Here is a 12,171-nt window from a genome sequence, read left to right as displayed (position 1 = left end):
TCTGTGGAGACTGGGGGACTCGGAATTGGATCTGCCAGCAGACCTGAGGAGGTTAGGCGAGCACCAGGGGGCCACAGATAATCACCAAACACACATCCTCTGCAGCAAAACGGCGGCTGGGTGCAGAGTGCAAACACAGCGTCAGGCTCCCTATGCTTTTCAGTAGGGGGATCCCGAAGGTCACAAAGATGCTGCAGGCTGGGCCCAGGTGGTCGGTTCCGGGAATCCACAGGCTGGACAAGGAGGGCTGCCTGCTGAACGTTGCTGGGCCGGTGGTTGGATTCCCCGAGGCCTGGGGGCTGCAGGCACAGGGTACCTTTTTGGCGTCTAGACAGGTGTGCCACCTGGACACGGGCTGTGGCTGTCGAGTGCAGAGTGGGCAGGGCTCGCGGATCCAGGGTGGTTCTGGAATCCTTTGCTGGAGTTTCTTTGTGGACAGTGCCACTGTCCTCAGGAGATCTTGGTCCTCTGGTGGGCAGGAAGTCTTCTTGGGGTTTTGAAGAGGTGGCTGGTCCTGCAGGATGCATTTCCTTTTTGTAGCAGGGGCTTCAGAAGCTGTAGAAAGGCCGGTAGGGCTGGGGCCAAATAGGTTGGTGTCTGCAGTCTTCTCTGCTGGGGGGTCAGGCTTAGCAGTCCCTCTTCTTTCTTCTTGAGGTCTCCTGGAATCTGGTGAGTTAGGTTCAGGGGTACCCCTAAATGCTAGATTTAGGGGCATTACAGGGGTTCAGAAGGCAGTAGCCAATGGCTACTGTCCCTGAGAGTGGCTACACCCTTCCTATGCCCACTCCCTTTGGGGAGGGAGGCACATTCCTAACCCTATTGGATCCTGTCCTCCAAACCTAGATGGAGGATTCTGCAGGGAGGGTAGTCACTTCAGCTCTGGACACCTTAGGGGTGGTCCTAGCTGGGGTAGTCACTCCTCCCTGTTTTACCTAATTTTCCCTCCGGACTTGCCGCCAGAAGTGGGGCTTCGTCTGGGCCGTGGGCATCTCCACTAGCTGGAGTGCCCCTGGGCACCTCAACGGGAGACCTGAGCCTATGAGGCTCACCGCCAATTGTTAAGTTTCTGCAGGGTGGGAGTGTGAAGCACCTCCACCCAGAGCAGCCTTTGTTTCTCTCTCCAGAGGGCACAAAGACCCTCACCCCGTGGGGTCAGAAACTTGTCTATTAGTGACAGACTGGTCAGCCTTACACTAAAGGGTTAGTTAAAATACAGGGGGCATCTCTAAGATGCCCTCTGGGTGCATTGTACAATAAATCCAATACTGGCATCAGTGTGGGTTTATTGTGCTGAAGTTTAATACCAAACTTCCCAGTCTTAAGTGAAGCCATCATGGAGCTGTGAAGTACATAATGACAGACTCACAGCCCATGTACTACATTTGGCCACACTGCACTTACATTGTCTAAGAATGGACTGTAGGGGCATATTGCTCAAGCAGCAGTGCCCTCACCTGTAGTATAGTGCACCCTTCCTTAGGGCTGTAAGGCCTGATAGAGGGGTGACTTACCTATGGCACAGGCGATGGCTGGTTGGCATGGCATCCTGAAAGGGATGCCATGTTGACTACCTTTTTCTCCCCACTAGTACACACAAGCAGCAATGGCAGTGTGCATGTGCTTGGTGAGAGGTCCCTTAGCGTGGCGTAATACATGCTGCAGCCCTTGGGGCCCCTTCCTGGTCTCAGAGCCCTTGGTCCTACTGGTACCTTTTACAAGGGACTTGGCTGTGTGCCAGGGGTGTGCCAATTGTGGTTACAATGGTACAGTTTTAGGGAAAGAACACTGGTGCTGTGACCTGGTTAGCAGGATCCCAGCACACTCTGTCAAGTCAGCATCAGTATCAGGCAAAAAGTGGTGGTGGTGGGGGAACAGTAACCATGCCAAAAGGGGCACGTTCCTACACCTAGACATAAGCAGCATGCAGTTGGACTCTGAACAGAAGATGCAAAGCCAAGGCGCTACATGATTATAGTCCACACTACTAGCTATGCAGCAAAGTCTGCAGTCCATAGATGGGGAAATTGACACTTTAAATCTGAGGATGTATCATACAATGGCAAAACTAGCAAACAAGAGGCACAGATCACAACAGCAGAGCAGCGAATATCAACAGCTGAAGATACCATACAATCCATCACAACCAAATGTTTGAGTATGGAAAAGGTGCTGATTGTGATCCAAGCTAAAGATGAAGATCTAGAGGCACACTCCTGGCATAACAAGTTGAGAATCACTGGCATACCAGAATCTACCAACAGCGGTTGGATGGAAAACAATGTGGAGACTATGCTGCAAGAGATTTTTTGGAAATGAGCATCTACCCTCCGTACTCCGTGTTGAAAGAGCACACAGGTCGATGGCAGCTTGACCAAATTACGACATCGGCAAGAGGCGGGGTACCAAGAGTACCAGGACCTTCATATATATAGATATTTACATATGCAACAAAATGAATCCAAACTAAGATATTTACATTATACCTTGACTATCTACTTATTATAATCCTATTTCAGGGGATTCATTCAAAATGCCATCACTATTGTTCATCATATAATCTCTACTTACAGCCTAGTAATAAAGTAATAAAGATATAAAATCTGGAGAATTGAAAGCAAGAGCGCGTACAAGAGAAGAACTCTTGAATAAATCTAAGAGAAAGAATATACAGGAGGATGTGAACATAAGATTTATAATGACATACAGTAAGGAAAGTCATTTAATTTCAAATATCCTGAATAAATATTGGGATATTATTAAAAAGGACATATGGTTGCATATGTAAATAGCTTTTGGTTTTTGCACTTAAAGTATTGTATATTTACAGACTTAGTATCTGGAATTCTTTGTTTTTTAACATGGATCGTTTTCAATACACTACATTTTCCACAATGCATCAGAATGGGTGGTAACGAATAAGACTATAAATAAGAGACACTGAAGAAAGACTGGGATACTCTGAATAAGACCAGTAGGTCGAAACGCGTCAGTGGTGATGGTTTGGTGACTTTTTTGACTGCAAATAAAGACAGAGTTAATTTTTCTCCTGGGGCTTTGCAGTTGTTTGTAACTGCTTGTTTTGGAATTTTTAGAAGAAAGGTCCATTCCTCAAAAACTGCACCAGCATGAAATAGCGCGTCATAAGGAGGACCCATTGTTTGTGCTTGATACTTTTAGTTAGTTAGGCCCTATTAGAAGTGAATTTCTGTAAAGCTCTAATAAGGTCCTAACTACTTTAAAACCATGTCTGAGGCAGCAGGTACATCCCAAGAACTCAATCTTGACTCCTAACAAAACCTTAAGTTGTCCCAATTTAAGGCCCTCTGCCAAGTATAGAAACTTACCATGGGGTTTAAACCCACAAAAGGCCATCTGCCAAAGTTGCTGGCAGAAAATGATACAGCCATGGCAAGTAAAGGACCCCATTAGGAGAATGAGGAGGAAGTGGAAAAGGATGATGAATCCCTCCACCACTACACTGACAGTAACACCACTGGGAGTACTTCTGACAGTACCCAAAGAGATGGAATTGGTGAAGATGCTGAACTCCAAAAGTTAGCTAAGAGGATAGAATTAGAGTCTAGACTCTTGACAGTAGAAAAATAAATAACCCAGGAACGCGCTCTGGTGGCAGCAAACTTTGAAATGGGGAGAAAGAAGAAGCTTTTGACCCTAAGCTCCCCAGAGGGAGTGTCGCCAAATATTCAGAGGGCGTTGATATCACCAAATGATTCACAGCTTTTGAAAGGGGTCGTATCATTTGAAGCTCAACCAAAAGTATGGGGGCTCCCTGCTCTAGGAGCTGTTCTAAGGAAAGTGTAGGGATAGACTCCTGACACTGACTGGATCAGATGCTGAGTCCTATGACCGCATGAAGGGATACCCTGATTGACGGCTTTGCACTCACCACTGAGGAGTATAGGCAGGATCAGGTTTAGGGAAACTAGAAAAACCTCTAGTCAAACCTGGGTAGATTTTGTTGACTTTGCAGTTAAAACACTGGGTGGCTGGTCAAAGGGAATCAGGTGCAGGACTATGATCGGCTTTATAATCTTACTATGAAAGAGCATCTGTTAAGTAACTACGTTTCTGAAAAATTGCGTCAGTACCTGGTAGACCGTGGTCCAATTTCTCCCCTTGAATTGGGAAAGAAGCAAACCACTGAGTCAAGACTAGGGTATCCAAGGCAACTCATGGTGGAGGTGACCAAACGAAAGGGATTGCTAAGTTACCCCCCCAACGGAAGGATGGTGACCTCTCCAAAGATAAAAACAAAAGGTCTTCTAAAGTCTCCCAAACACCTGTTAAGGAGCGTGAGCCCCAAGACGAGACATAGACCAAGGGTGGGTCCCAGGGTAAAAACTGGGATGCCAAGAAGTCTTGATGCTTCAGTTGCGAGGCAAATGGACACCAAACTGGAGACCCTGCTTGTCCCAAAAATGAATCCTCCTGGTGCACCTGCAGTGCCTGCTGCAGTGGTAAATCTCCAGATGGGATCCCAAGTGGGTCCTGACCATGTTACACAGCTCACAAAAGCAATTTATGTCTCTGAGGGTGGGGTAGATATAGCTGCCGTGGCTGTCTGGCCCAGTATTGTGGAGAATTACAGACAACAGCCTCTTATTAATGACATCATAGTTAAAGCACTGAGGGATACAGGTGCAAGTGCCCCCATAGTGACTGACAAACTGATATCCTCAGAGCTGTCTCTGACTGGTGAAATGTCCAGTCATCAATGGTGACAAACAAGATAAGGTCCATTCCATGGCAAAGGTGTCATTACAGTGGGGAGGGAATACTGGCCAGAAGGAGGGAGTGATAGCCTCTCCAATTTCTGCAGTCTGTCTGCTAGGAAATGACCTGGAATCCTCAGTCTGGGCTGAGGTTGAAAGAAAGATCCATGCAGTTAGCTTGGTATACCTGAATGGGTGTGTGTGAAAACCAGAGCACAGTGCAAAGCCCAGGGAGGAAAAGAGGTGCTGGAGCCTCGAATAATTGCCCACCCCTGCAAGAGAAAAGGCCGTAAGACTTGTAAGTAAACTTCTCAGCAGCCACAAGCTCAGATCCCATCTCTGAATACAGAAGACCTGTCAGCCCTTGAGGGAACTGAGCCCCAGTAACTTGGGCCTTAAACGGCAGAGCTCCTAGGTCCAGGGGGACCCTCTAGGGAACAGCTGTGCCAGGGACAGAGGACCTGTCCCACTGTTGACAGCCTGAGCCAGCAAGCAACTGACGAGGAAAAGGGAGATGATGGTGGCTCCCACAGAACATATTTTTAGGTGGGACCCCTATATACTGAGGCCAGAGCCCCCCAACCTGGTGCCACTAGGACAGTGGAAGTGCCTCAGATTTATAGAGAGTTCCTGCACACTTTGGCTCATGACATCCCCTTAGCTGGGCATCTTGACCAGACCAAGACTTGGAGCAAGTTGGTACCTCACTTCTACCGGCCAGCTATGTTCCATAAGGTGAATGAGTTCTGTAACTCCTGTATCACCTGTCAAGCCTGTGACAAGACAGGTGGCCAACCAAATGCCCCCTTAATTCCACCTCTAATGGTTGGGGTTTCCTTTGAAAGGGTATGGGTTGACGTTGTTGGTCCCTGCACCCTCCATTAGTATCAGGGAGCCAATTTATACTTGTGGTAGTGGATCATGCCACCAGGTACCTTGAAGCTATACCCCTTAGGACTACCACTGCTCCTGCTCCTGCACTTGGTAGGGCCTTACTCAGTATTTTTAATTGAGTAGGCTTCCCTAAGGAGGTGGTATCAGACAGAGGTAGTAACTTCATGTCTGCATACCTCAAGGGCATGTGGGATGAATGTGGGGTGACTTATAAGTTGACTACCCCATATCACACAAAATGAAATGGTTTAATTTAGAGGTTCAACACAACCATGAAAGGCATGATTGCAGGTTTCCCTGAAAAACTCAAAAGGGGATGGGTTATTCTGTTACCTTGCCTGCTTATCGCCTACAGAGAAGTGTCACAGAAGGGATTTGTTTTTCCCGCTTAGAACTTCTGTTTGATCATCCTGTAAGGGTACCACTGTGTCTAGTGAGAGAAGACTGGGAGAGACCTCTCAAAGAGCCCAAGCAAGACATTGTGGACTATGTGCTTGGCCTGTGTTCAAGAATGGCTGAGTACATGGAAAAAGCATCCACAATCCTCAAGGCCAGCCATTTGGAGTGGCCCTTACCCTAGCCTTGAAAAGAAGAATGAGGTCACATATCTGGTTGACCTAGGCACTCCCAGGAACCCTCAGAGGGTTAGCCAAGTGAACCGCCTAAAGCTCTTTCATGAGAGGGCTGATGTGGCCATACTGATGGTCACTGATGAGGACCAGGAAGAAGAGAGTGAGCCTCTCCCTGACCTCTCCTGCAGCCCCAAGGAAGGGTCAATCGATGGAGTGGTCTTCTCAGGCACTCTCACTGTCCAGCAGCAATCTGACTGCAGGGACGTCCTAGAGCAGTATGCTGAGCTCTTTTCCCTCACCCTGGTCAGACTAACAGGTGTGTCCATGATGTGGACACTGTATATTTTGTATTCCACAGGTATATGGTCACCAGACAGTATGGCCAAGTGAAGGCTAGTATCCGAGCTGAAGTAAGCAAGGTGCTGGACTTAGGGGTAATTGAGCTCCCTGATAGTCCCTGGGCCAGTCCCCAAACCTCATTCCAAGGGAGGTAAACCACAGCTGAGTTTTTATGTGGACTATAGAGGTCTTAATGCTGTCACTAAGGCAGATGCAGACCCTATTCCAAGAGCAGATGAACTGATTGACAGGTTGGCACAGCCACGTTTCTCAGTACTTTTAATTTGACATCAGGGTACTGGTAGATTGGCCTGACCCCTGGAGCAAATGAAAGATTGGCATTCGCGACCCCAGATGGACATTACCAGTACATTGTTATGCCATTTGTTCTAAAACAAAATGTCCCTGTCACCTCCCAAAGGTTGTCAAATAAAGTCCTTGTTGGATTGGCAGCTTTTAGTGCAGCATACCTTGATAATATTGCTGTATTTAGCTGCTCTTGGCAGGATCCCTTGATCCAACTTGGCAAGGTCCTTGAAGCTCTGCAAAGTGCAGGTCTTACTATCAAGGTAAGCAAGGGCCAGGACATGGGCAGGACTTGGTTGTATACTTGGGTCACTTGGTAGGTGGAGTCCAAGTTCAACCACTACAACCTAAGATCCAGACAATTCTGGACTAGGAAGCTCCAACCATCCACGCCCATTCCTTGGCAGGTCTCTAGGCATTACAGGAGGTTTGTGGAGCGGTATGGTACCATTGTGACACCCGTCATAGAACAGACCTTCAAAAAGATGCCAAAGAAAGTAAACTGGACTGTAAGCTGTCAAAAGGCTTTTCACACACTAAACAAAGCAATGTGTTCAGCGACCATTCTAAAAGCTCCAGATTATTCTAAGCAGTTCATAGTGCAGACTGATGCCTCTGAATATGGGATAGGAGCGGTCCTATCCCAGAACAACAATGATGATTGTCATGACCAACCTGTTTCATTCATTAGCAGGAGGTTACTCCCAAGAGAACAATGTTGGAGAGCTATTGAAAGGGACGCCTTTGCTGTGGTATGGCCTTCCTCGTTCAAACTGACCACAGGCCTCTCAGATGGCTGATGCAAATGAAAGGTGATAACCCCAAACTGTTGAGGTTATCCATCTCCCTATAGGGAATGGACTTTACAGTGGAACACACGACCTGGGAATGACCACACTCATGCAGATGGCCTATTTAGGTTCTTCCACTTAGACAATGAAGACTCTCTTGGGAAAGGCTAGCCTTATTCTCTTTTGTTTTGGAGCACAGGTTGTGTAGTAAAGTGCCCTTTTTGACCTGGTCACACCTACATTTTGCCTGGTAATTGATACTTATTTGACTGAAAGAGCACTGAGTTTCTGCTAACTACGTCCCCAGTGCCAGATCTCTTTCCCTAAAACTGTGCAGTAGTTCCTCAATTTACAATACATTTGGTCCCCCTGTAAGTCACTAGTAAAGGAATGTCCTCAAGGGCTGCAACATGTATTGTGCCACCCTCAGTGACCCCTCACCTAGCACATACAGACTGCAATTGCAGACTGTGTGTGTTGATGCAGCTAAAAGTGAAGTCCCCTAACACTGCATGCAACATGTGTAAGTCACCCCTACAGCAGGCCTTACAGCTCTAAGGCAAGGTGCATTATATTACATGTGAGGACGTACCTGCTAGAGCAGATATACCCCTGCTAAGTCTGTCAATTCTTAGACATAGTAAGTGAACCGGGAAGCCATTTTAAGTACAGGTGCTGGACACTGATCAGTACAAGTTCCCCATCTACCTGATGGCTTCACTGAAATTAGGGATGTTTGGTATCTTACATCTCGTATTAATAAACCCTCACTGATGCCAGTGAAGGATTTATTAATACATGCACCCAGAGGGCACCTTAGAAGTGCCCCCCCTGCAAACCTATGAACTACCCGTGTGGGGACTGACTAGCTTAAGCCAGCTTGCCAGCAACAGAAAAGATTCTGTCCCCCCAGGGTTAAGAGCTTTTGCCCTCAGGCAGCCAGAAGCAAAGCCTGCTCTGGGCGAGGTGTTTTCATACCACACCCAACAGGATGACCTTTGAATCTGCATTCCAAGGCACGGTGCTTCAAAGAAGCCCACCACCCTTGGTATGCAGATCTAGTCTCATTCAAAGGAGAGATGCTGACCACCCCTGACCACGGCCTGTTTGGCACCGGGACTGGCAGGAAATTAAGTATTCAGAAAGATGTACTCACCCCTGAGGTCAGTCCCACCCCTAAGGTGAGCTTCCTGATGTGGACACCACATTTAGAAATCCGCGATCTTGGGTTTGGCAGAAGTAGGAACTCTGGGACGGGGTTATGTCCACTTACCACAGGAAGGGGTCACATAGGGGGTGTAGCAACCCCAGGGGTAAGTAGCCCATTGGCTGCTACCCTGTTCTCCCCTAAACGCTCCTAAATTAAGTATTTAGGAGAGCCTATCCCTGCTGACCTGTGAAGAAGGACACCCAAAAGCATAGACAGAGGACTAAGCACCTGACTTGGCCTGTCTGCTGTTCCCGCGGATTTGCGCTAAAATCGACTCATACTGCAGGCTGATGTGCCTCCAAAGCCTGGGAACACTGTCTGCCTTCGATAAAGACCCAGGAGCTCCCGTGGACAGTAGAGCTGCTGCCCTGCATCTTGCAAGCACCTCAAGAGAACTGAGCCCACTTTGGACTTGCCCTCTGTGGACTCACCAACACCACCTGCAGACCCCCTCAACTGCGAGTGCTCCTGGTGGAGAGAACACAGCGCCTCAGGACACCTCTGCACCTGTTGCCCTTGGCCGATGGAGAAGAGGATCGAAGGTGTCTTCATGACCCCGAGCATCTCAAGATTCGAACCCACCTGTTGGTTCCCCCTGACTGGACTGCCTGTCCAAACCTGCAGCCTCTTTTCAACCTGACCAATCCCCATTGGCTAACATTGGGCACCCACCGCCGAACTACACTTCTGCACCCAGCCACCCCAGTGCCGTCTGGTATGACCGGTTGGTGTGGTCCTCAACCTTGGCCAATACTTACCCTAAGTCCAGGAGATTGGTCCCGTAAGTTGCTGTACTGAATGCAGTATTTGTTTTACTCTCCATAGGATAACATTCCAGCTTCCAAAAATTGTGTTGACTTTTCAAAACTGTAAAGCTTTTTCTTGCAATACGTACTTACCTGATTGTATTGATTCTTGTACCTAAACCTATATAAAAATACTTTTTATTTTTGCAAGTTGGTGTAGATCTCCTTCTTGAGTCGTGTGTCTCATTTATTGACTGTGGGTGTATTTGCAGATATCTAACACTCCTCTCTGATACACCTAAGGCCGCTCGACTACACTACCTCCTAAAAGAGCACCTTTAGATTGCTAGAGCAAGCCTCTGTTCCCTAGTATGGGCTCATTGCACAATATAGCTCATTTTAATATATCATATAAAGAGCCAGCTTCCTACACCTCGCCATGTCCATCCCTCCCTTTGAAAGTGTCCTTTTTCCCATTTCTCCCTGCACACTCAGGTATGGCCACCCACTCTGAACATTCACCCGTTAAAGGAAATGGGATATTCTCAAGCTGTCCATTTGATAGTATCCTTGTTTGTTAGTTGTTGACTTCTTATATTACTGTCTGTTTCCTAACATGTGGCAAAATGTGGATGAAGAAATTTAGAAAAATAGCGTGCACACAGAAATTTGCAAAGTGATAGAAACCGATATGGATAGGACCCCACTAATGACACAGTTTGGATATGTGAAGGGTAATTCTAAGGCATATAGGATGTTACCGCAATTGGATTGCTGTTGGCAAAATGCAGAGCCGCTGTCACCTGGGCTAGACACCAGTGCCTAAACTTGAATTGGATCTAAATGTAAGAGATTATCTCCCTGGAGGATACTGAAAAGCTGTTAAGTGTTTGTGATGCTTCCCCTAATTTATGATATGAACTAACCTGTGTGTACATGCTACTTTGCCCATTAGTGGGCTGAGCCACACAGAAAAAGCTGAAAATGTTTCTGACTGGTACAACATAACTTGAAAAGTTAAGGTTAAAAACAAAAAGGCCAGAGAAGTTCTCCTTGGGAAGTCTGCGTTTTTCAAAATGAAGTATTCAATGAATAATGGGAATTGAATTGAATTTGACATTTTTTTCTATATTGAGGACGGTGTCTGATGTGATAAAAATATGCATGACTAGGACTGAGTGCAAACAGTAAACAGTTTGCAGAATGGTGTTTTTGCCATTTAGCTTTAAAAAGAACCACATGCAGTTGCGCTATTGACAGGCAGTGGCATTGGCAAAAAGCAGTTTAAGGCCCTCTGTTAAATACAGTAAAGCAGTACTACTTGTGTTATGTTATACCACTGTAAAATATATATATCTCCTTTCTTCAGTTTCAGATAAATGCCAGCTATCCACGGATTTGGAACATGCCTCAAACTTGGCAGTGTGAGCTGGAGGTTTACAAAGCCACATACCACTTCATCTTTGCCCAAAAAAGCTTCTTTACAGGTAATTTCACCAAGGATTTTTTTTTAATGATTATCTAGTTAAGGGCTTACATGTACATTTCTAAAATAATAAATACCTTCAACAAACATGAAGCACATAAGGCCATTGCTCTTTCATGTAATGTACATTAAAATATGTAATAGTATGTACCACTGAGGTGGCCCTGCCTGTTCTATAGTGTTCTGAATTTGAGCTGACCGTCTTAGTGTCCCAACTGCATCAGCCCAGCCCTCTCAAGAAATTGTATGATTCTTCTGTTAAATGTGTAAGAAATAATGTCTCTGAGAAACTGCTGGTAAGTAGATGCATTCCAGGCTGAAATTGTTTGCCAGTTATCTCTATGCCGAGCATATGATTACCATCATGCCTATCTCGCCATGTGCTTCGGCAACCTAGCAGTCACTTCACAAAATGGTATTTGGCTGTCTCATAAGAGGACTCGGAGCTAACACTGTGAACACAGCATTTTATGTGGACCCGGAAGCAGAATTTCATCTTGAGAGTGTGTCCAGACTTCATTATCCGGATTAAGCGTCTGGATAACCACAGATTTCTGGTTTAAAGGTTTGTATAAACCATGAGCCCTGCCGAAGCTCGTGGTGTATCAGCAAAAATCATTTGCTCAATTTTATGAAAAGAATTGAAGAAACAATAAAGAATTGACTTTTAAAAACATCAGTTCAGGACGTCTGGAGCCTTATTGTTTTGACCTATGGAAACATTTATGTAACTCTTTCGTAATTAATAGTAAGATGGTGCTCTTTGACTTGTTGAATTACTTCGCAGTGACCCTGCTCCACGAGATGATCGCAATCCAAGGTTGGCTCCAAAATCTTCTCATTTGTAAGGGAACGCGAGGACACCCTACTTGATACTTTGCTGTTTACCTCCCCAAAGTAACCTGATAAGCTGTGAATGACGTGTGACAAAGAATCTTCTATTAGGCCTGATGGGAATATTGACAGACAAATATAATAACTTGGGGAGAACCAGTTTTTAGTTAAGGCTATCCTCTCAGCAATAAAGAATGGGATCTTACTCCCACTGTACATATGCTATACAGCAGCCCATCCTTCACTGGGCCATAATTCTC

At 46.2% G+C, this 12,171-nt stretch overlaps 1 protein-coding gene across 20 annotated transcripts in view; it reads left to right on the top strand.

Moving 5' to 3' along the window:
• BLTP1 (bridge-like lipid transfer protein family member 1) overlaps positions 1 to 12,171 on the top strand; it is a 1,779,540-nt gene that overhangs the window by 268,749 nt on the left and 1,498,620 nt on the right. For all 20 annotated transcript variants that reach the window (XM_069242474.1, XM_069242454.1, XM_069242518.1 and 17 more), the window contains one exon: positions 10,961 to 11,078. In XM_069242474.1, the coding sequence (XP_069098575.1) occupies positions 10,961 to 11,078 (118 nt within the window). The remainder of the gene's footprint in view (positions 1 to 10,960; positions 11,079 to 12,171) is intronic.

Source organism: Pleurodeles waltl, chromosome 1_2 (assembly GCF_031143425.1).
Source record: "Pleurodeles waltl isolate 20211129_DDA chromosome 1_2, aPleWal1.hap1.20221129, whole genome shotgun sequence".
Classification (NCBI taxonomy): domain Eukaryota; kingdom Metazoa; phylum Chordata; class Amphibia; order Caudata; family Salamandridae; genus Pleurodeles; species Pleurodeles waltl.
Note: the sequence above shows the minus strand (reverse complement) of the source record. Positions and strands in the feature narration are given on the sequence as shown.